We start from the raw sequence: 21424 nt of genomic DNA, 5'->3' as shown, positions 1-21424 counted from the left end.
AGGATTACAGGCGTGAGCCACCACAGCTGGCCCATTTAACTAATTTTTAATAAAGGCACTGAGAGGACACAATGGAGAAAGGATAGTCTCTCTAACAAACTGCACTGAAAAAAAAGTGAATTGCCACATGCAAAAGAATGAAATTGAACCCTTGTCTCAAACCATACACAAAAATAAACTCAAAATGGATGAGAGACCTAAATGTAAAACCAGAAATTATAAAACTTGTAGAAGAGAACATAAGGGGAAAGCTCCTGAACATTGACTTTGGCAATGATTTTTTGGATATCACACCAAAATCTCAGCCACAAAAGCAAAATAAATTATATAAGTGCTAGTCATCAAATTATAAAGCTTCCATATAGCACAAGAAACAATCAACAAAATGAAATGGTAGCTTCTAGATTGGGAAAAAATATTTGCAAATCATACATTTAATAAAAAATTAATATCCAATATTTATAAAGAATTCATACAATTAGTAGAAAAATAAATGACCCCATTAAAAATGGGCAAAATATATTAATAGACACTTCTCCAAAGAAGACATAAAAAATGTTAACAGGTATATGAAAAGGTGTTTAACATCATTAATCATCAGAGAAATGCAAATCCAAACCACTATCAGGTATCATTTCACACTTGTTAGTTGGCTATTACTAAAAAGTTGAAAGATAGCAAGCGTTGGTGAGGGTGTAGAGAAAAGGGGCAACAGACACCTCAGAAATAGAAAGGATCATAAGGGACTATTATGAAAAGGGAACCCTAGTACACTGTTGATAGGAATGCAGATTGGTACAGCCATTTTGGAAAACAGTATGTAGGTTTCTAAAGAAATTAAAATAGCACTGCCATATGACTCAGTAATCCTTCTGAGTATATACCCAAAGGAGATGAAATCATCACTTCAGAAAGATGTTTGCACTCTTACATTAATTGCAACAGTATTCACAATAGCCAAGATATGGAAATAAACTTAGTGTCTGTTGATGGAGCAATGAATAAATAAACTGCTGAATTTATATACAATGGAATATTATTCAGTCCTAAAAATAACAAGATCTTGGTGTTTGCCACAAGGTAGATGAGGCTGGAGGATACTATGCTAAGCTAGACACAGAAAGAAAAATATTACATGATTTTGCTTATACGTGAAATCTAAAACCAAAACAAAAATTCAAATATATGGCGGTATATTTGGTACAGACACAACACAAATTAGTAGGAGAAACGTATACAAACTTTAATAGTAATTTTTGCATGCACATGGAAACCTTCACAAGAAAAATGAAGACCCAAAGAAGAGTCAGTGCTGAACACTTGTACACTAGTTTGGACAAAGAGTAATACATTGTGAAAACCTAACAAGACAAGGGGCCTCGGGTGAGGGCAGCCAATTGTGGAAAAGTGATGAGGAAGGTAAGGGTGAGTTTAACAAGGTTTGTTTAAACCAATATCTCCCAACCTCATCTCTCCATCCCTGATAAGAATGCCTTTCTTCCTCCTGGTACAGGGAGGGCACCTTTCATATGGGAGTTTGATCTCTTGCTTTCACAAAGAAAAGAGAAGTTCAGAGTGCCTCTCTTGCATATACTATTTTTCAAGTGCCTTTAACTCAAAATAGTTAATATGCCAACGTGTCTTATTTTGGGGAAGCATATTTTGATCCCCTATGTTGGTGAAGGATGGGCTTGGAAAATTTGTCTCATTCTTTGAGAAGAGTAAAAGTGGCATTTGGGAAACATTAGCCTTGGATAAATCAGTGGGTCTGTAGTTAAATATGAATTTGGTGCCAGTCGTGATTAACTAGGTAAAATACTAGTCCTCATAATTTCACATTATAAAAATGCTCATGATTTCAAATTAGTGGGATCTTTGGAATGCTGAGTAACGATGGTAGGGAAGATAATCGTTACTTAAGAGCAACTTCCGACAGAAGTTAAGATCCTGGGCTCTGGGGTTCAAAGCCATTGAGTTAACATCCTGCCTTCTTTTCTTATCAGCATTTGGCAAATTGCTTAAATGGTCTAAACCTCAGTTTTCTGCTATCAAAGTGAGAATAATAGTATACAACTTGCAGATGTGATGTTAAAAAAAGAAAGATGTCCTCAGTAGAAATACTGTAAAACATTTCTGGAAGAAAGAACATGAGAAAACAAAACAGCTCTGAAAAATAAAATACACGAGAGAATCTGTTTTCCATAAGAACATATTTAGAAAATCATCATCAAACTTGGAGTGAAAAACTTCCACTCCACAAGACCTGGAGGTAAGAGCCGGCAATCACCAGGTTGGTAGGTAGAGGAGTGCAGTCAGACCCCGGTTCTCCAGTGCATGCCTCCCTCATTCCAGCCCCACATACAGACCCGCAGGGACAGCTGGGGCTGACCTCACACCAAAAACCCAGAGCTGCACTCAAAGCAAGGGGCCTGCTTGCCTAGAGAGAGCTCCTACAGTAAAGGTGAGGAACAGCAAGAAAAGCAGAGCACAATGAGTGAATATAAAAGCGGTGGGTGGAGGAACAGAAACAAAAACAAGGGCAGTATCCCTGTGATAGAGAGCAGCACACTCATGTCCCCCAATCTCTCCACAGTGGAAGCTGGCCAGAAGCCTGCCTACCATTCATATTCACCTCTTCCAAAGACGTTATCTAAACATGATACATCCAGCAGTAGAAGTACAAGCCAAATAGTTATGTAGATGAGAGGAGCATGTCATGGCGGTGGGGCGGGGGGGCAATCCATAGCTTTTGAGTTGCTGATTTCTACTTTGAGAGCATCCTCACGTTGTAACCCATGGTCACTCAGTATGTACTAGAAGTCCTTTCTCCAGCCCTCCTGACAGCCAGGAGGCTAAAACCTGACCCAGTTCCTGTCAAATATGTGCACGGGCATGAGACATGGATGCAGAAGAAAGGCAAGGATGCACTCTGCTTGACAGGGACAGGGGAGAAACAAATGGCATTTTTTTTTTTTTCTCATAAAGTAGTTTTATTTAGATTTCAAACAAACCAAAGCAGGGAGAAGAGTCGGCCACGGTGAATCCGTCCACTCTGTGCTGGACGTGGCTCCAGGCCCTGGAGCTGACAGGTAGGACCGGGCCTCTCTGACCGCTACACCTGGGCCTCCCAGGCCGGCAGTGTCAGGGAACGGCCCCCCGCCCACGTTCCCAGCAGCGCCCCCGTGGCTCCTCCGGGGTGCGGCCAGTCCGGAAGCCGGGGGGCCCCGGCAGAAGTCGGGCTCAGCTCCCCTCCCGAGAGGACAGGTGGGCCGGCCGATCCCACTCTGGACCCCGTCCACTGAGCCCCAAGTGACGTGAGTGGCGGTGGGGCAGCCCCTCTTCTCTGAAGCACGTGAAAACCCAGAACAGACACGGGGAAGGAGAAAAAGAGCCAAAACGAAACAACCCGAGGAGACGGTGAGGTAGGCTGTCGTCTAAGGAGCCACAGGTCCGGCCCTAGTGAGGTAAACTCTGCGAGTTTATTCTGGTGGTGTCAGGACTCCTCCGTGCCAGAGTCATCCTCATCGTCCCCGAAGCAGCTGTCGGCCTCGTCCTCCACCTCGCCGTCCTCGTAGTAGTCGTCGTCGAAGAGGTCCGAGCCCCCGTCGGGCGCCGGCGCCTTGGTCTTCACGCAGTACTCGGCCAGCGTGGTGGGCACCTTCACGCCGTCACGCTCTGCGTCCACCTTGGTCCCCAGGACCTGCTTCCGGGTGACGTCTGTGTACTCCCGATCCTTCCCCTGGCTCTCTTTCCACTTCCTGTACATCACGGAGGCGTCCACGTTGGCGGGCAAGAAGGTGTTGGGCTCGTTCAGGAGGGAGATCACGCTCAGGAGGATGGTCCTGACGTTCTGCGTGGGGTTCCATCTCTCTGAGGGCAGCTCCCCGCCCTGGGGGTCGTCCACCGGTGGGTGGAGGATGGAGATACACACGTCCCCTGTCTCGTAGATGTTAGGGTGCCACATCTTGGTCAGCTGTAATAAAAAGTCTTCCAGCAAAGAAAAGTCTCGAACCCGATGGCTTCACTGCTGAATTTTACCAGACATTTAAAGAATAACTAATATCAATCCTCTTTATTCTGAAAAATAGAGGTGGGCAGAATACTTCCAAACTCATTCTAGGAGGACAGTATACCCTGATACCAAAACCAGACAAAGACCCATCAAAAAAAAAAAAAAAGAAAAGTAATGTTTATGCTTGATAAACCTTGATGCAAAAATTTTTAACAAAATACTAGCAAAGTGAATTAAACCAAACATTGAAAAGATTATTCATCATATTTAAGTGAAATTTATCCCACGGATACAAGGATGGTTCAACATATGCAAATCAGTGTGATATATCGTATCAACAGAATGAAGGACAAAAACCACGTGATCATTTCAATTGATGCTGAAAAAGCATTTTATAAAATTCAACATCTCTTCGTGATAAAAAGTCTCAAAAACTTGAGTATAAAAGAAACATACCTCAACACAAAAAAGCCACATATGACAGATTCACAGCTAGTATCATACTGAATAGGGAAAAACTGAAAGCCTTTCCTCAAGATCTGGAACACAACAAAGATGCTGACTTTTATACCTGTTATTTGACAAAGTATTGGACAGCCTAGCTAGAACAATCAGATAAGAGGAAGGAATAAGGGCATTGAAAGTAGAACAAAAAAGCCAAATTATCCTTGTTTGCAGATATAATCTTATATATGGAGAAACCTAAAGACTCCACCAAAAAACTATCAGAACTGATAAACGAATTATCAGTAAAGTTGCAGAACACAAAATCAACATACAAAAATTAGTTGCATTTCTACATGCTAACAGTGAACACTGAAAAAGAAATCAAGAAAGTCATCCCATTTACAATAACTACAAATAAAATAAAATATCTCAAAATTAACTTAACCAAAGAAGTGAAAGATCTGTATAATAAAAACTATAAAACATTGAAGAAAAATATTGAAGAGGACACAAAATATGGAAGCATATTCCATGTTCTTGGAATGTAAGAATGAATATTGTTAAAATGTACGTATTTTGGCAAGCAATCTACAGACTCAATGAAATCCCTGTCAAAGTACCAATGACATTTTTCACAAAAATAGAAAAAAATTCTAAAATTTACATGGAACCACAAAAGACCCAGAGTACCCAAAGCAATCCTGAGTGAAAACTGGAAATATCACAATACCTGATGTCAAATTATAATACAGAACTATAGTAATCAAAACAGGATGGTACTGGCATTAGAACAGACACATAGACCAATGGAACAGAGTAGAGAATGCAGAAACAAATTTATACACCTACAGCAAGCTCATTTTTAACAAAAGTGCTGAGAACATACATTGGGGAAAGAACAGCCTCTTCAATAAATGGTGCTGGGAAAACTGGATATTCATATGCAGAAGAATGAAACTAGACCTCTCTATCTCTTACCATATATGAAAATAAAATCAAAATTGATTAAAAATGTGAACCTCAATCTATGAAACTACTAAATGAAAACATTGAGGAAACTCTCTGGGACACTGGATTGTTAAAGATTTCTTGAATAATATCCCAGGAACAAAGATTTTTGAGCAATATTTCACAAACATAAGCAACCAAAGCAAAAATGAACAAACAGTATCACATCACGTTTGAAAGCTTCTTCACAGCAAAGGAAACAATCAACAAACAGACAATGGGAGAAAATATTAGCAAACTACCCATCTGACGAAGGATCAATAACCAGAATATATAAAGAGCTCAAACAATGCAATAGGGACAAATCTAATAATCCGATTTAAAAATGTGCAAAAGATCTAAATAGACATTTCTCAAAAGAAGACATAGAAACAGCAAACAGGTATATGAAAAGGTGCTCAACATCATTGACCATTAGAGAAATGCCAATCAAAACTATATTGAGATATCATCTCATCCCAGTTAAAATGTATTTTATACAAAAGATAGGCAATAATGAACGCTGGCAAGGATGTGGAGAAAAGGAGCCCTCATACACTGTTGTTGGAAATGTAAATTAATACAATTACTCTGAAGGACAGTTTAGAGGTTCCTCAAAAAAGTAAAAATAGAACTTCCATAATAGGATCCAGCAATCCCATTGCCAGATATACACTCAAATGAAAGGAAATCAGTATACCAAAGATATATCTGCACTCCCATATTTATTGTAACACTATTCATAGTAGCCAAGATTTGGAAGCAACCTAAGTGTCCATCAGCAGATGAATGAATAAAAAATGTGATACATTAACACAATGGAATACTATTCAGCCATTAAAAGAATGTGATTCAGTTGTCTGCAGCAACATGGATGGAACCGGAGATCATTATGTTAAGTGAAATAAGCCAGGCACAGAAAGATACATTTCACATGTTCTCACTTGGGAACTGAAAATTAAAATTATTGAACTCATGGAGATAGAGAGTAAAATGGTCATTACCAGATACTGGGAAGAGTAGTAGGGTGGGGGAAATGGGGATGGTTAATGGGTACAAAAACATAGAATGAATAATATCTAGTATTTGATAACACAACAGAGAGACTGTAGTCAATAATAATTTATTGTACATTTAAAAATAACTAAAAGTATATAATTAGATTGTTTGTAGTACAAATGAAGGATAAACGCTTGAAGGAATGGATGTCTCATTTACCTTTATATGATTATTACACTTTGTATGCCTGAATCAGCATATCTCATGCACCCCATAAACTTATACACTTGCTATATCCCCACAAAAATAAAAAATAAATAATTCTTTTTTCTTTCCAGTTTCCATTTTGGATGGTGTCTCTTGCGGTATCTTGTACTTCACTAATCTTCTTTGATGTCTAATCTGCTGTTAACACTGTTCTGCATATTTCATCTGCAATATCGTGTACTTTCCTAGATGCTCTATTTGCATTTTTAATATCTTCCATGTCTGTACTTAACACCATAAGTACTCCTTTTACCTTTTTGAATAAATGGATTATATATTCTTAATAGCTTTATTGAAATATAATTTTATACCATGCAATTTAACCATTTAAAGTGTACAAGTCAATGGTTATTAGTAAATTCAAAAATATGTGAAGCCATCATCATAGTCAATTTTAAAGCATTTTCTTTACCTAAAGAAGAACTTATGTGTCCTTCAGGGACCACCACACTATTCGCCTGACAGCCTTTACTCAGCTCTAAACAACCCATACTACCCTTTCTGTTTCTATAGATTTCCCTATTTTGGATATTCATATGAATGGTATCATAGATACAAATGATAGATAGTATTTTGTAACATTTTTCACTTAGCGTAATGGTTTCAAGGTTGATCTGTTTCGAAACACGCATCAAAACCTCATTTCTTTTTATGGCTGAATGTTATTCCATCATATAGATATAACACAGTTTGTTGCTACATTCTTCCATTGATTGACATTGGGTTGTGTCCATATTTTGGCTGTTATGAATAATACTGCTATGAATATTTGTGTATGTGTTTTCATGTAGAAATATGTTTTCATTTCTTCTGGGTATATGGAGATGGTCTTTGACTTACAATGGTTCAAGTTATAATTTTTAACTTTATGATAGGTTTATCAGGACATAACTTTGTTGAAACCAAAGAACTCCTTATGACTTATGACGGGATTATGGATTTTACTGAATGAGTATTTTGTTTGTACCATCAGGGACCATCTGCTGTATTGCAAACATTAAATGCATTTTTAACTTTGGATGCATTTATTGAGATGCAACCTCATCATAAGTTGAGAATCATCTGTGCCTAAGAGCAGAATTTCTGTCGTCTGATAACTCTGCGTCTAGTTGTTTGAGAAACTGCAAGACTGTTTCCCAGCGTGAATGGACTATTTTCCATTACCACCAGCGTTATTGAGGGCTCCCATTTCTTGACATCCTCATCTTTTTAAATTGTTATCTGATTTTTTTATTCTAGCCATCATAGTGAGTATGACATGCTATCTAATTTTGGTTTGATGTGTGTTTTCTTGATAACTACTGATGTTGAGCAAATAATTTTATGTGCTTATTGGCCATTTATATATCTTATTTAAGGAAACATCAATTCAAATTGGCCCGATTTTCACTTTTTTTACTATTGAGTTATAAGGGTTCTTCACATATTCTGTGTCTAAACCCCTTATGAGTATGGCTTATGACCTTTTTCTTTTTATTTTCTTGATGGTGTTTTTTAGCACGAAAGTTTTTAATTATTTTGAAGTTCAATTTATCAAGTTTTCTCTTTTTATGCTTTGCTTTTGATGTCTCATCCAATAATTCTTTGCCAAATACAAGGTCATGAAGATTTTATTCCTATGTTTTCTTTCAAGAATGTTATAGTTTTGTTGTTACATCTAGGTCTTTGATCCATTTTGGGTTAATTTTTGTATATAATATAATCCAGATGATACGGTCTGGATGTGTGTCTTTTCCAAATCTCGTGTTGAAATGTAATCTCCCATGTTGGAAGTGGGCCTAGTGAAAGGTATTTGGGTCCTGGCGGTGGACCCTCTTGAATGGCTTTGGGCCCCTGCAGTAATGAATGAGTTCTCACTCTGAGTTAATGTGAAATCTGGTTGTTTAAAAGAGTATGGCACATCCCTTCTCTCTCTCTCACTCCCTCTTTTTATCTTTCTCACTGTGTGACACACCAGCTCCCCCTTTGCCTTTCACCATGACTGTAAGCTTCCTGAGGGCCTCAACAGAAGCAGATGCATGCACCATGCTTCTTGCTCAGCTTGCAGAACAGACAGCCAACATCCACCACTTTTCTTTATAAATTACCCAGTCTCGGATATTTATTTACAGTAATGCAAAAATAAACTAACACAGAAAATTGGTACTGAGGAGAGAGATATTGCTGTAAAGATACTTCTGTGGTAAGTGAAAATGTGGAAACAAAAATGTGGCTTTTGAACTGGGTAATGAGCAGAGGTTGGAAGAGTTTGAGGGCTTAGAAAAAGACAGAAAGATGAGAGAAGGTGTAGAATTTCTTAGAGATTGGTTAACACTTTTCCCATTTAGAAAAAAAGTGCAGCGTGCTGCCAGCGTTCTTTTTTTTTTTTTTTTTAATTATACTTTAGGTTTTAGGGTACATGGCAGGTTTGTTACATATGTATCCATGTGCCATGTTGTTTTGCTGCACCCATTAACTCGTCATTTAGCATTAGGTATATCTCCTAATGCTGTCCCTCCCCCCTCCCTCCACCCCACAACAGTCCCCGGAGTGTGATGTTCCCCTTCCTGTGTCCATGAGTTCTCATTGTTCAATTCCCACCTATGAGTGAGAACATGCGGTATTTGGTTTTTTGTCCTTGCGATGGTTTACTGAGAATGATATTTTCCAGTTTCATCCATGTCCCTACAAAGGACATGAACTCATCATTTTTTATGGCTGCATAGTATTCCATGGTGTATATGTGCCACATTTTCTTTAACTTTACATAAACACTCTGAGGCTGAAGCAAATCTGACTGATTTTCAATGTGAAAATAAAATACAAAAACTGTTCTTGAAGTTATTTCTAAACAGAACTAACCCCAAAATCATCAGAATCATCTCTTTTGGAAACATGAAATTCATCACATAAATCTTTGGCAAACAATTATTTGAGAACAATGTTAACATCAAGTGTAGAAATGCTACATTTTCTAGGATTTGACATTTTCAGCCATTGAGAATCACTATAGTTTGTAAATGGAAATACCACTACTAAAAACAGAATGCTACAATAGAATAAAAAAGAGGTATTTTGTTTCCAAAGTCAATATTCTAGCGTGATGTGAAAATAGTAATAAAAGGGAAATTTTTGCGGCAAAGTTATCTTGGGGTTAATGTTGCAGCCACAAGCGCCGCCAGTGAGTATTCTCGGGCAAATGGGAAAAGAGTTAAATGGTTGTAACCAAAATGCTGATAAAATATGGACAATGAAGGCCAGAATAATGTGATGTCAGATAGAAATGAGGAACTTACTAAGAACTAGAGCAAAGCTCGCCCGTGTTGTGCCCTAGCAAAGAACTTGTCTACATTGTGTTCATGCGCTACAATCTGTGGAAGTTTGAACTTATGAGTGATGACCTAGGGTATCAGGAAGGAGAATTTCTAAGCAGCAAAGTGTTCAAGACGTGACCTGGCTACTTTGAACAGCCTGCACTCAGATGTGGGAGCAAAGATATTACTTAAAGTTGGAACTTATATTTAAAAGGGAAGTAGAGTGTAGAAGATTAAAAATTGGGAGCCTGGCTCCGTGGTGGAGAAAGAATCCAAGCAGGCTGAGGAGCAACCACTTGCTAGAGAGATTTTCATGACTAAAAGGGAGCCAAGTGCTAATATCCAAGACAATAGGAAAAAGGTCTTGAAGGCATTTCCGAAGTCTTTGAGACAGCCCTTCCCATTCAGGCTCAGGGGCCTAGGAGAAAAGAACCGTTTCAGGGGGCTAGGTCCAGGGTGCTTCTGCCCTGCACAGCCTCAGGATGCTGCTTCCTGTACCCAGGCCACTCTGACTCCAATCTCAGCTCAGAGAGTGCCAGGTACAGCCCAGGCTGCTGCTTTGGAGCACACCAGCCACTGTAAGCCTTCACAACTTCCATGCGGTGTTCCGCCTGCAGGCACACAGAATGCAAGGGTGAAGGAAGGTTGGCAGCTTCCACCTAGATTTCAGAGAATGTAACAGAAAGCCTGGGTCTGAGCAGAAGCCTGCCACAGGGGAAGAGCCCCCACAGAGAGCCTCTACTCGGGCAGTGCCAAGAGGGAAGGTGAGGTTGGGGCCCTCATAGAGAGTCTCCACCAGGGCATTTCCGAGTGGATCTGCGGGAAGGGGCCACCACACTCCAGACCCCAGAATGATAGAACTACTGGCAGCTTGCACCCTCAGAGTGGAAAAGCTGCAGTCACTTAACTCCAGCCTGCCAGAGCAGCCATAGGGCCTGTACCCTGCAAAGCCACAAGGGTGAAGCTGCCCAAGGCATTGGAAGCACACCCCTGGCACCAGTGTGCCCAGGAAATGGGACATGGATTCAAGGATTATGTTGGAGTTTAAGGTTTAATGTCCACTCTGCTGAGTTTCAGACTCGTGTGAGGCCTGAAGCCCCTTTCTTTTGGCCAGTTTCATCCTTTTGGAATGGGAATGCTTACCCAATGCTTGTACCACCATAGCATTTCAGAAGTAAATATCATGGCTTTTATTTTAGAGACTTATAGGTAAGTAGAACATGCCTTGGGTCTCAGAGGAGACTTTGGTCTTCTTAAATTGAGTTGATGTTGAAATGAGTTAAGATTTGGGGGGACTACTGGGAAGGCATGATTGTTTGGCAATGTGAGAAGGACCTGAGATTTGTAGGGTCAGGGGCAGAACGATGTAGTTTGGATGTGTGCCCCCCTCCAAATCTCTTGTTGAAATGTGATTCCTAATGTTGGAGGTAGGGCCTGGTAGGAGGTATTTGGGTCATGGGGGCAGATTCCTCATGAATGCGTTGGTGTCCTCATGGTAAGAAGTGAGCTCTCACTCTGAGTGAATGCAAAATCTGGTTGTTCAAAAAAGTATGGCACTCACTCTCTCTCACTCCCTCTCCCTTCCTCTCTCTTGCCACGTGACACCAGCTCCCCTCTCATCTTCTGCCATGATTGTAAGCTACCAGAAGCAGATGCCAGCATCACACTTCCTATACATCCTGCAGAAACTTGGGCCCTAATAAACCACTCTTATTTATAAATTATCCAGCCTCAGGTATTTCTTCCCAGCAACGCAATAATGGACTAGCACAGCAGGAGTCCAACTTCATTCTTCTACGCATGGTTGTCCACTTGGCCCAGCACCGTTAGTTAAAAAGACTTTTTCCCACATTGAATGGTCTTGGAATCCTTGTTGAAAATAAGTTGACCATAGAAGCTTGGTTTTAGTTCGGGACTCTCACTTCGATTAGACTGATCTATATGTCTATTGTTGTGCCAAGACAGCCCTGTCTTGCTCACTATTTCTTTGTAGTAACTTTTGAAACTGGGAAAAGTGAGTCTTCTTACATAATTCTTCTTTTTCAGGTTTTGTGCTATTTGGAGTGCCTTGCAATTTTGTATAAATTTTACAATAAGCTTACCAGTGAATACAAAGAAATCAGCTGGAAATCTGCTGGGGAATGCATTGAATCTGTATATCAGTTTAGGGAATGCTTTCATTTTAACAATATTAAATTAACAATATTAAATATGGGTATTTTGACCCATAAACAGATATTTTTATCCATTTATTTATGCTTTCTGTAATTTCTTTCAGCAATGTTTTATAGTTTTCAGAGTATAAGATTTTCAGGTATTTTGCTAAATATATTCCTAAGTTATAAAATTCATTTGCAAGCTGCTGTGAATGGAATTTTATTTTATTTTTATTTGTGGATTGTTTATTGCAAGTGTCTACATATATAAATGATTTTGTACATTGATCTTATATCCTAACAACCTTGCTGTACTCACTTATATGGTCTAATAATGTTTTAGTGAATTCCTTAGGATTTTCTATATATAAGATCAAGTCATCTATGAAGAGATATAGCTTTACTTCTTTTCATAGTGGATGAATTTATTTCTTTTTCTTGTCTAATTGCCCTGGCTAGAGCCTCCAGTACAGGGTATAGAGTAAAGTGGAGTGATAAGAGTAAAAATTCTTGTCTTATTTTTTATCTTAGTGGGAAGGCATCTAGTTTTTCATCATTCAGTGTGATGTTAGCTGTGCCGATTACATTTTTAATCTCTCTTTGTACTGAATCTGTGCTCATTATACGTCAGCTTTGAATGATTGATTTTTCTTCTCATTATGGGTGGTATATTTTTGTTTCTTTTAATGTCTCATAATTTTTGTTTGGATATCAGACACTGTGAAATTTACCTTCTTTCAGTATTGGATACTTTCCTAATATATTCTTAACCTTCATTCTGAGACACAGTTGAAAATGATATAATTCATTGGATCTTTATTTTCTGCTCTATTAGCTGATACTAATATACTTAGTCTAGAGCTATTTTTCCTCATTACCAGAGCAAGATCTGTTTGAGTACATTGTCCAACACCCAGTAAAATATACGGTTTTCCAATATGGTTAGTGAGAATAGGCATTATGTCCACTCCTTTTTGTGCTTTGGTGCTTATTTTTGATGGTTTTCTTGGCCTTGTGTAATTTTACGATACACATGCATTTAAATGGTAAGCAACTGAATATACAAGGGGCTCTTTCTGAAGTTCTCTGAAGTTTTGTCTGTGCAGCTTTCTCCTTTCCAGTATTCTGTCCAGAAAACACCAGCTGTCTTCACATTTCCGGTCTCCAGGTCAGTGTCTCTAACTGTGGGAGACTGCTGATCATCACCCATATCCCCATTACTGCATTTCCTGCTGGTCACTCCCACCAGGCAGCAAGTCACTCCCACCAGGCAGCAGGTCACTCCCACCTGGCAGCAAGCTAGGACAAGCACAGGGCTCATATAGTGTGTTTCTCGTCTCTCATCCACTGTTCTTCATTGCCTAATGCCCAATGTTGTGAAAAAATGTTGTTTTTTATATTTTGTGTACTTTGTCAATTGACTCAGGCAGGAGGATAAATCTGGAATCTTTTTTGCTCCATCTTGGCCAGAAATAGATGTTTTTAATGCACATTAAAATTTGAGAATCATGATTATGTGAATCTGAGGCCACACAGCTTTGGTTTGAGTCCTGAATCTGCCACTTAATGATACTCTTAGGCAAGTTATTTAACTAATTAGTACCTTAGCTTTTGCATCTGTAAAATAAAATAATACCTATCTCAGGAATTTGTTGAGTTTTGGGTGAGAAGATGTCAGTGAAAAAGAGCTATTAGAATATTCTATGTCATTCTCTGTTGTTAAAATCTTAACAAGAATTAATGCATACCTTAGACATCAATAGGCCACATTGCCTATCCCTACACAATATGCAATCATCCTACACAATACGCAACTGGCAACAAAGCTCTCCTGGCTGTAGAATGTTGCTATAAAATAATGAGCAATATTAGATAACTTTATGTATAAATACTTACATAATTATATTAACAGCTTTTAATTATAGAATTAGGCAATGAAACTGAGTATTTCATAATTTTAATTGTTTTGTGTTCAATCTGTGTCAGTAGTATAAAAAAACTTTATTGAGTTATGATTTTCAAGTGGGAAGTGCATAAATGTGAGCCCTAAGAATTGCTTTGAATTCATTGAATTTCTTCAAAACAAAGTCATAATTAAATGAAAATATATTTATTTCTAATTATGCAAAGATATAAAGCATAGTAAAGATTTTCTGTCAATGCCCACTTTTAAAAAATACATTATTATTTATTGAGATTTTTAAGGTTAAATTTTTTTTACTCATAAACTTGTAAAATCATCAGATTAGGGGCCAGAAAAAAGCTACCTGATTTGCCATTTCTTATCTATTTTGATAAAACTTTTGAATTCATAGTGAGTTATTTCAATTCAAAAGTAATCCTGCATTTCACTAGATTTAGTCAGTAGTACTGTATAACTCTTATTTTTTGCTTTCTCAGATGAAAAATTGGAATGTTAATAGTGACAGACACTAGGAGCATGTGCTAGTGTCTTATAAACCGCTGCATATATCAAACAATAAAATGTTATAAAAATGAGATTGTCGGGTTTTATTTTCTGAGAAGCATATATTGTCCTACTCCCATCCTCAGGAGTTAACAAAACAGTTGCATTAGCAAACAAATGCTCTTTTAATTGTGAAAGCAAGTCTTCTATTGAATAATGATTTCTTAGCCATGTTTCAACAAACAATGACCTCATGCCTGCTGGGCAAAGTTTCTGGGGAAGGTTTCTGGCTACTATTCCCAATCCTAATGTATTATTGTAGAAGAAGAAATGCAGTTTTTACATTAGTCTCTAAGTGAGATATTACCTATTTTCCCACAAAAGCAGTGTTCTTTTAATTTTGTTCTTTGCATCCATATGCTATACTATTATAAATATTTTCATGTTATTTGGTCAAACGCATAAAGTCAGGAACATTTCTTTTTCACCACTTATTCAGAATATGTGTCTGATGAGATATTTCTGTTTCTTATAAGCTGGGAAACAACATGACAGGGCTTGCTGTGAAATGATAAGTGAGTTGCCACCAGCCCGTGTGTGCAAAATGATGTCTCTGGTCCCCTATAGGAGTTGCTTAGTGGAGCAGATGAAAATATGGTCAAATGCAGGAAGCTGCTGGATCCTGGCGACGAAAATGCAGTCTGCTGTGTGACCTGTGGGCCCACATTACAGTACCGGCTAGTTGGTTTTTCAGTGTGGGCTTCAGAATGTTTGTGGTGGGAATTCAGGGGAAGGAGTGAGCAAAAAAGTGGGTTTTGTGCTGTGTGTTCAATCACTGTAATAATTTACAAGAAACTTGATCCATTTCTGCCTTTAAAACACATTGTTTGCAGTTCATTTGCATAGCGGAAGATGTTTGTTAAATGAGTGGATGGTATGTGTGGCTGCTGATAGGGATTACCTGACGATTCGTAATCTAACAGTGTAATGACTATTTCAGCAGCCAGAGCAGTGCCTCCCCCAGTCACTTCCTGAGCTGTCAGTCATCCCTGTAACAGTATCACTGATTGAACTGCCTTTTTTTCTCAGGCTAAACTTGAATCTAGAAATGAAAAAAGTTGCCATGACACAGATATAAAATTTAAAACAAAAGCAAAAAAATTGTGAGTAATAAACTCTTTAAGACCCTCCAGCACAGGCAAATAGATAAACTTGGTGCAGGAATGTAGCTGTCTTCTAAATTCATGTATTTTTCTTCTACATAATAGGCAACTAGAGAGATGTCCATTTAACCCATGTTAAGCTTCAACCCCACTGATGAAGCCTCCCTTCCTGCTTCCTTTTAAAAATATTACTACATGAAGTATCCTTCACGTGCTGTGAATTTAGCACTGTTAACTCAGTGGGAAAGTTTGTAGCCAAAATGAAACAGGGCAAGACAAATTATCTGTACATTAGATCCTGAAGGGATCCAAGTTTAATCCCAGGCTCCTAATAAAACCTATAATAGAAAAACTGAGCTATACCATAAATTTCTTGTAGAATTCATCATCTAAATAAGATTTTTTTTGCTGCTTTTGCTTCATTCCTGTGCTGAATGTTTTGGTTCAGAGAGAGATTGTGTCTACTGTAATAGATTTATAGCATAGTAATATGAATTGATACTCTAGTGATGCCTATCTTTGATTTTTGGATTTATGTGTTAGCTCCAACTTTTTAAAGTAATTTTTTTTCTCCTATGAGACATATGATCATTGCTAAACTATGTGAGAGATCTAGAGACACCAATGATCTTCATGATGAACAGCAAAGGGCCTCAAATGCCAGGTGAAATAGTCTTTCTTTTTGTGAAGAAGTTACAGCTACAGGCCGGAGCCAAATCTTTGGTTTTCCATCATAGATCACCTATGCTGAGATAGAGGGCATAATGAATCTGTTTCTAATAACCAAAGGAGTAAAGAATCTGTTTTTAATAAGCATAGTTTTATAATTAAGCAAGAACCAAAAAAAAATGCCCACTGAAATTATAATTATGACAAAACGTCCTTTTAAGAGAAGATGTATTGCATCATTTACAGCCAAGCTTTGGACACATTAAAGTTTTAAAACTGTCCAAATTCTGCCACAGAGATTTGAACTCCTCAAACACTCATGATTGATTTGCAACCTGGCAGTTTGAACTTGAAGGGGCGCTACCTTTCAGGTGCAAGTTGAAAATTAAAAGTACAGTTTGAGAAATAGAAGGTGTGTTTATAGTAAACAGGTGGCTTCTGTTCAAAAGAGAATTGCTGTGGACTCTTTTATGACCACGCTGATGCTGTGACATATTAAGTGGAGCTTGTCACTTTCCCATCTGGTCTCGACAACTGCTGGAGGCAGAACCCATTTAGAGCACCATGCAGCTGCTCCTCAATGTCCCATAAATAATCCAATCATGGCGTATTCTGCTTTTTATTAAACACAGTTTATGAGGATTGGGTCATTGTTCTCCTAGGCAATTGTCCACAGAGTGTGGCTTTTAAGGAAATTGTTGCTCAATGTCATCTTGAAAGATTAAAACCCAGTGTTAATAGAAAAATTGTGCAGTGCGTATCCAGTTTATATTTGTTGATTGTGCTTTATCTAAACAACTATGCTTGATAAAAAGCCCTTTCTTGTGAAGTGTAATACCTATTTGTCTCAGAGCAACTCTGTGGACTTGCTTTAATCTCCCCTTGGACACATTAATCCATGAGTTTTTATCTCTCAAAGAAGCAGTTTTGGAAGAATGCTCTGTTTTCTGCACACACCACTCAACTCATTTAATTATTGCTGTATTACTTTCGTGATTCACAGATAAAAGAAGAACATTAAAAGCAACGTAGTATTTACTAGGGTTTTTTTTCTGTTTTTCCCAGTGAGATGTTTGATGCTTCATCAGATGAGATAGTAGTAGAAAAACAAAAGAACATATTCCTGCCATATATATCAAAGGATTCTATTTAACCTTTAGTAGTTTGTAAATCCCAACAGTGTTTTCTGTGAATCAAATGTCTTGTTATAATAAGCTTGGCAGTTGAGATTTCTTTTTCTCTGCTTTGGGTCTGGATTATGTTCAAATCATTGTTTAGATTCAATGACAGTTCGTGTGATTTGTCTGTGAATACCTTCCTGTTAGGAAATTTTGACTTTTCTTGGCAGAACATTCTCATCTGTCATGATGTCACTGGCTGATAAAACACATAAAACCACGAAGTATAATCACGTCTGTGAGTTTCCAATATGTTTGGTAGCAAAAGGATTCCAGTCCCTGTGCATTTTCAAAACTCACGATACATAGAAGGCAGAGAGAGGTACATCCGTCGACAGGAGGAGATTGAGGGACTCTGGAGGCATGCTGGTCTCTAACTTGCTCAGAAATTAAATACTGTAAGTTATTCCGAGTAGCCTCTCAAGGTCACCCAGGAGTCCTTTTCCCTCAGTCCCTTTATATATAACTGTCAAGATTCAAGATGTATTTAGGAGAGACATACATTTTGTTGGGTACACAAATGTCTTTGATTCTTTCTAGAAGCTATGAGTCTATACAATTTATTATCAAACTAATCAAACTAGTATGTTCAATTTAATAAAGCAGAATGAAATGTTTAACATCCTTATAGCTTACTAAATTCTGAATAGAAAGAAGTCAGCACTGTGTTTGAGACACTAGATTTGAAACTTGGAAGGTCTGTGAGCGTTGAGGTGACCTTGGGGAAGTAGAACTGAGTCAGTCTGCCATTTCATCATTTACTCTCTAGCAAGCAAGAAACTCAAGCTTGTCTGTAACAGGCTGCTTTTATGAATGATGATCTTTGCTTCATTATTCTTCAACACAAAATTGTTTAAATAGTGGCATTACGCCCCACCTCTCAGAATTAGTTTCTTCCTATGTGTGATAGATGAACTATGATTCAGTCTAAGTAGCATGTAAATCTCTAAAAGCTTTTTCAGACTCTGAGTAATTTCATTAGCACAACTACTACATTTATATTTTTAATAGTTGCTTTTGAGAAATTACTAAAATTATCATACTTATGTCTTTTCATTTTAAAGTGCATTTATACTGGCTTTTCTTCTTTGATAATTTTTCTCCACAATTTTTATGTTTTGAAATGAGTACTGAAGAAGTTGGAGGAAAGATTGTATTTTAATTTCTTTTCAAGTTTAAGTTTGTAGTAGTGAAATGATAAAGAAAAGACTGAAATTAAACAACAGTTTACATGGAAGATGTCAAACAACAAAATTTGTCTAACTGGACATGGATTTTGATTTTTTAAACAAAATGATAGATTCATGGCTAGAGACATTTTATTGTGAAATTCACTTTGAAGAAGTGCATATCTGCTATACCGAAAGAGGAACAATTGGTAGGACAGCGCCTAGTGACTCTCAGGAGGACATTGCCTATGAGAATCTAGTCTCAGAGAATGTGAAGAGTCCTGAAATTTTAACAAAAGGAAACTAACATGATGTAACAGGTAACACCAATACGTATTGAGATGAAAGTCGTGATGAGGGTGTGTCCGCGGAACTGCGTGATCTTGTTTCTAAAGAATCTGGTGTCACAGGAGCACAGGGTGGCAGATGCAAATCCAGGCAGGATCCCGATGAGCAGGTTCTGGATGGGAGACCGTGGTGGGAGAAAGCCAAGGGGCATTGTTGCGAGATGGCCTAGTTTGGTGGAGGAGAAGCTTCATGCTTGTCTCATGTAATTCATAACACAGAGAAAACATGCCTGTCGTCGACCTCAGATATTCAGACATCTGGAAATCTTACCCTGCTAAAGCTGAATGCCCGAGGGATGTTCACCCTGCCTACGTGACAACATCATTCCTTGTTTGTGAAAACAATAAGGGGTACTTCCTGTTAAAGTATCAACGTTCAATACTTGCAGTCTTTGGAATCTGCGTAAGTGAGGAAGGATATGTTTAGACACATCACTTAGACTGGGAGGTTGTCTTTATAAATTAAGAGTCCCGCAGTCACTCAGCTACAGGGAAATAAGAAACCTTTCGAAAGCCTGATATTGATAGTGCAGTTGAAGGTAATGCCAGTGAGGAAGAAACAGATAAAATCATGTAAAGACACCAAAAGTGACTGCATTGATCATTTCCTATTAAATTAGATTTAACTTCCTATATATAGGTGAATGTAAATTAAAAAATGTAAAGACATAAAACAATGGTCAGAATTTATAAGGGTGTCTGGAAACCAAAAGCTCTAAAAACAGCTGAAGATCGATTGTGAAATTTTTTATTTTTTTATGTTTTCTTTTTTTATTTTTAATTTTATTATTATACTTTAAGTTTTAGGGTACATATGCACAACGTGCAGGTTTGTTACATATGTATCCATGTGCCATGTTGGTGTGCTGCACCCATTAACTGGTCATTCAGCATTAGGTATATCTCCTAATGCTATCCCTCCCCCCTCCCCCCACCCCACAACAGTCCCCGGAGTGTGATGTTCCCCTTCCTGTGTCCATGTGTTCTCATTGTTCAATTCCCACCTATGAGTGAGAACATATGAAATTTGTTAAGAATACTATCAGGGCTTATTCAGATCTGTTCCCATGAAAACTGCTGGTCTAATGTAATTTACAGTCTTGTTTATGGGAGAAAGACATCGTGCAATAATATTATAAAAACAAGTCTATTATGGAATGTATTAGGAGCAACAAGTGATATGGATTAAACTAGACCAAGATTGGGGCAGAGGGGAGCAGGAACAGAGATTGTGCCTGGAAACTAAAAACTCTAAAAGGAACTGAAGATTGTGAAATATGTTAAGAATAAGAACAAGGCTTATTCAGATCTGTTCCAACAGAAATCTCCGGTCTAATGTAACTTACAGTCTTGTTTATGGGAGAAAGACAGTATGCAATAATAAAAACAAACAAGTCTATTATAGAATATGTTAGAAGTGACAAGTGCTGTGGAAAAGACTAGGCCAAGATCAGGGATAGGGGTGGGCAGGTGCAGGCAGGCAGGGTGGGCTCATGAGAGGTCATGTTTAAGCGAGGACCGAAAGTGGGTGAGGAAATCAGCCACGCGCACGGCGAGAGGAAGAGCATTCTAGGCAGAGGGAGCCGTGAGCACAAAGGACCTCGCACTGGGGCCCGCTGTGTGTCTGAGGTGCAGCGGGGAAGCCCGTGTGCTGGCTGGGGAGGGACAATGGGGACGACGCTTGCTGGGAAAAGGGGGTGTGGTGGGGAGGTGATGGTGTGCAGAGGACAGAAACTGTGCTAGGTCCTTCTCTCATTCTCATGAAGTGGGGAGCCCTGACCACAGGGGTGATGTCAATTTGCTTAAGTTTCAAAAGGATAATTATGGATGCTGTGTTGAAAGTAGATTTTAGGGCAGTTATAGGATGAATTAAAAAAAATGGCTTAAAGGCCTGGGGAGGCCCCGTGAGGGTGGTGGTTACTCAGGGCAGGTGACGCAGCAGTGGAGACGATGGCCAGTGTTAGAGCAGTCCTTGTATTTTGAAGGTAAAACTAAACGGTCCACACAAGGGCTGACAGGGTTCAGACCTGAATTTGCAGGTCGTGTTCTTAGTGACCAGTCTCCCGAGAAGCGGACACCTCCGCGCAGGCCTCTCTGCGACTCCCCTCGTCACTGCATCAGCATTGCAAAGAGCTCCTTTTTTCTTACTAAAGCTTGGCCTTCAGTCTTTTTGTTGTGTTCATCCAATAAATCATTTCTGTGGGGGATGCTCCTTCGTGAAGTCCATTCCCTAATCTCCCCCGGCCTGCCTGGCTTCAGATCCTGTCCCCTCGGGAGTCTGTGTCTCTCACTGCAGGGCTGCAGATGAGATTCCTGTGAAGACCCTGTCT

At 38.7% G+C, this 21424-nt stretch overlaps 1 protein-coding gene across 1 annotated transcript; it reads right to left on the bottom strand.

Annotated features, from left to right (window-relative positions):
• Positions 1 to 3182: 3182 nt before the first annotated feature.
• On the bottom strand, positions 3183 to 7203 carry LOC131383174 (ubiquitin-conjugating enzyme E2 R1-like). The gene is made up of 2 exons (XM_058437047.1): positions 7125 to 7203; positions 3183 to 4005 (listed from the first exon to the last, which is right to left on the bottom strand). Exons 1-2 carry the CDS (start codon positions 7201 to 7203, stop codon positions 3494 to 3496), a joined length of 591 nt encoding a protein of 196 aa, XP_058293030.1. The 3' UTR covers positions 3183 to 3493.
• Between the last annotated feature and the right edge of the window lie 14221 nt (positions 7204 to 21424).

This window comes from Hylobates moloch, unplaced genomic scaffold (assembly GCF_009828535.3).
Source record: "Hylobates moloch isolate HMO894 unplaced genomic scaffold, HMol_V3 SCAFFOLD_3, whole genome shotgun sequence".
NCBI classification, from domain to species: domain Eukaryota; kingdom Metazoa; phylum Chordata; class Mammalia; order Primates; family Hylobatidae; genus Hylobates; species Hylobates moloch.
This window is presented reverse-complemented; position numbering and strand designations above follow the sequence as displayed.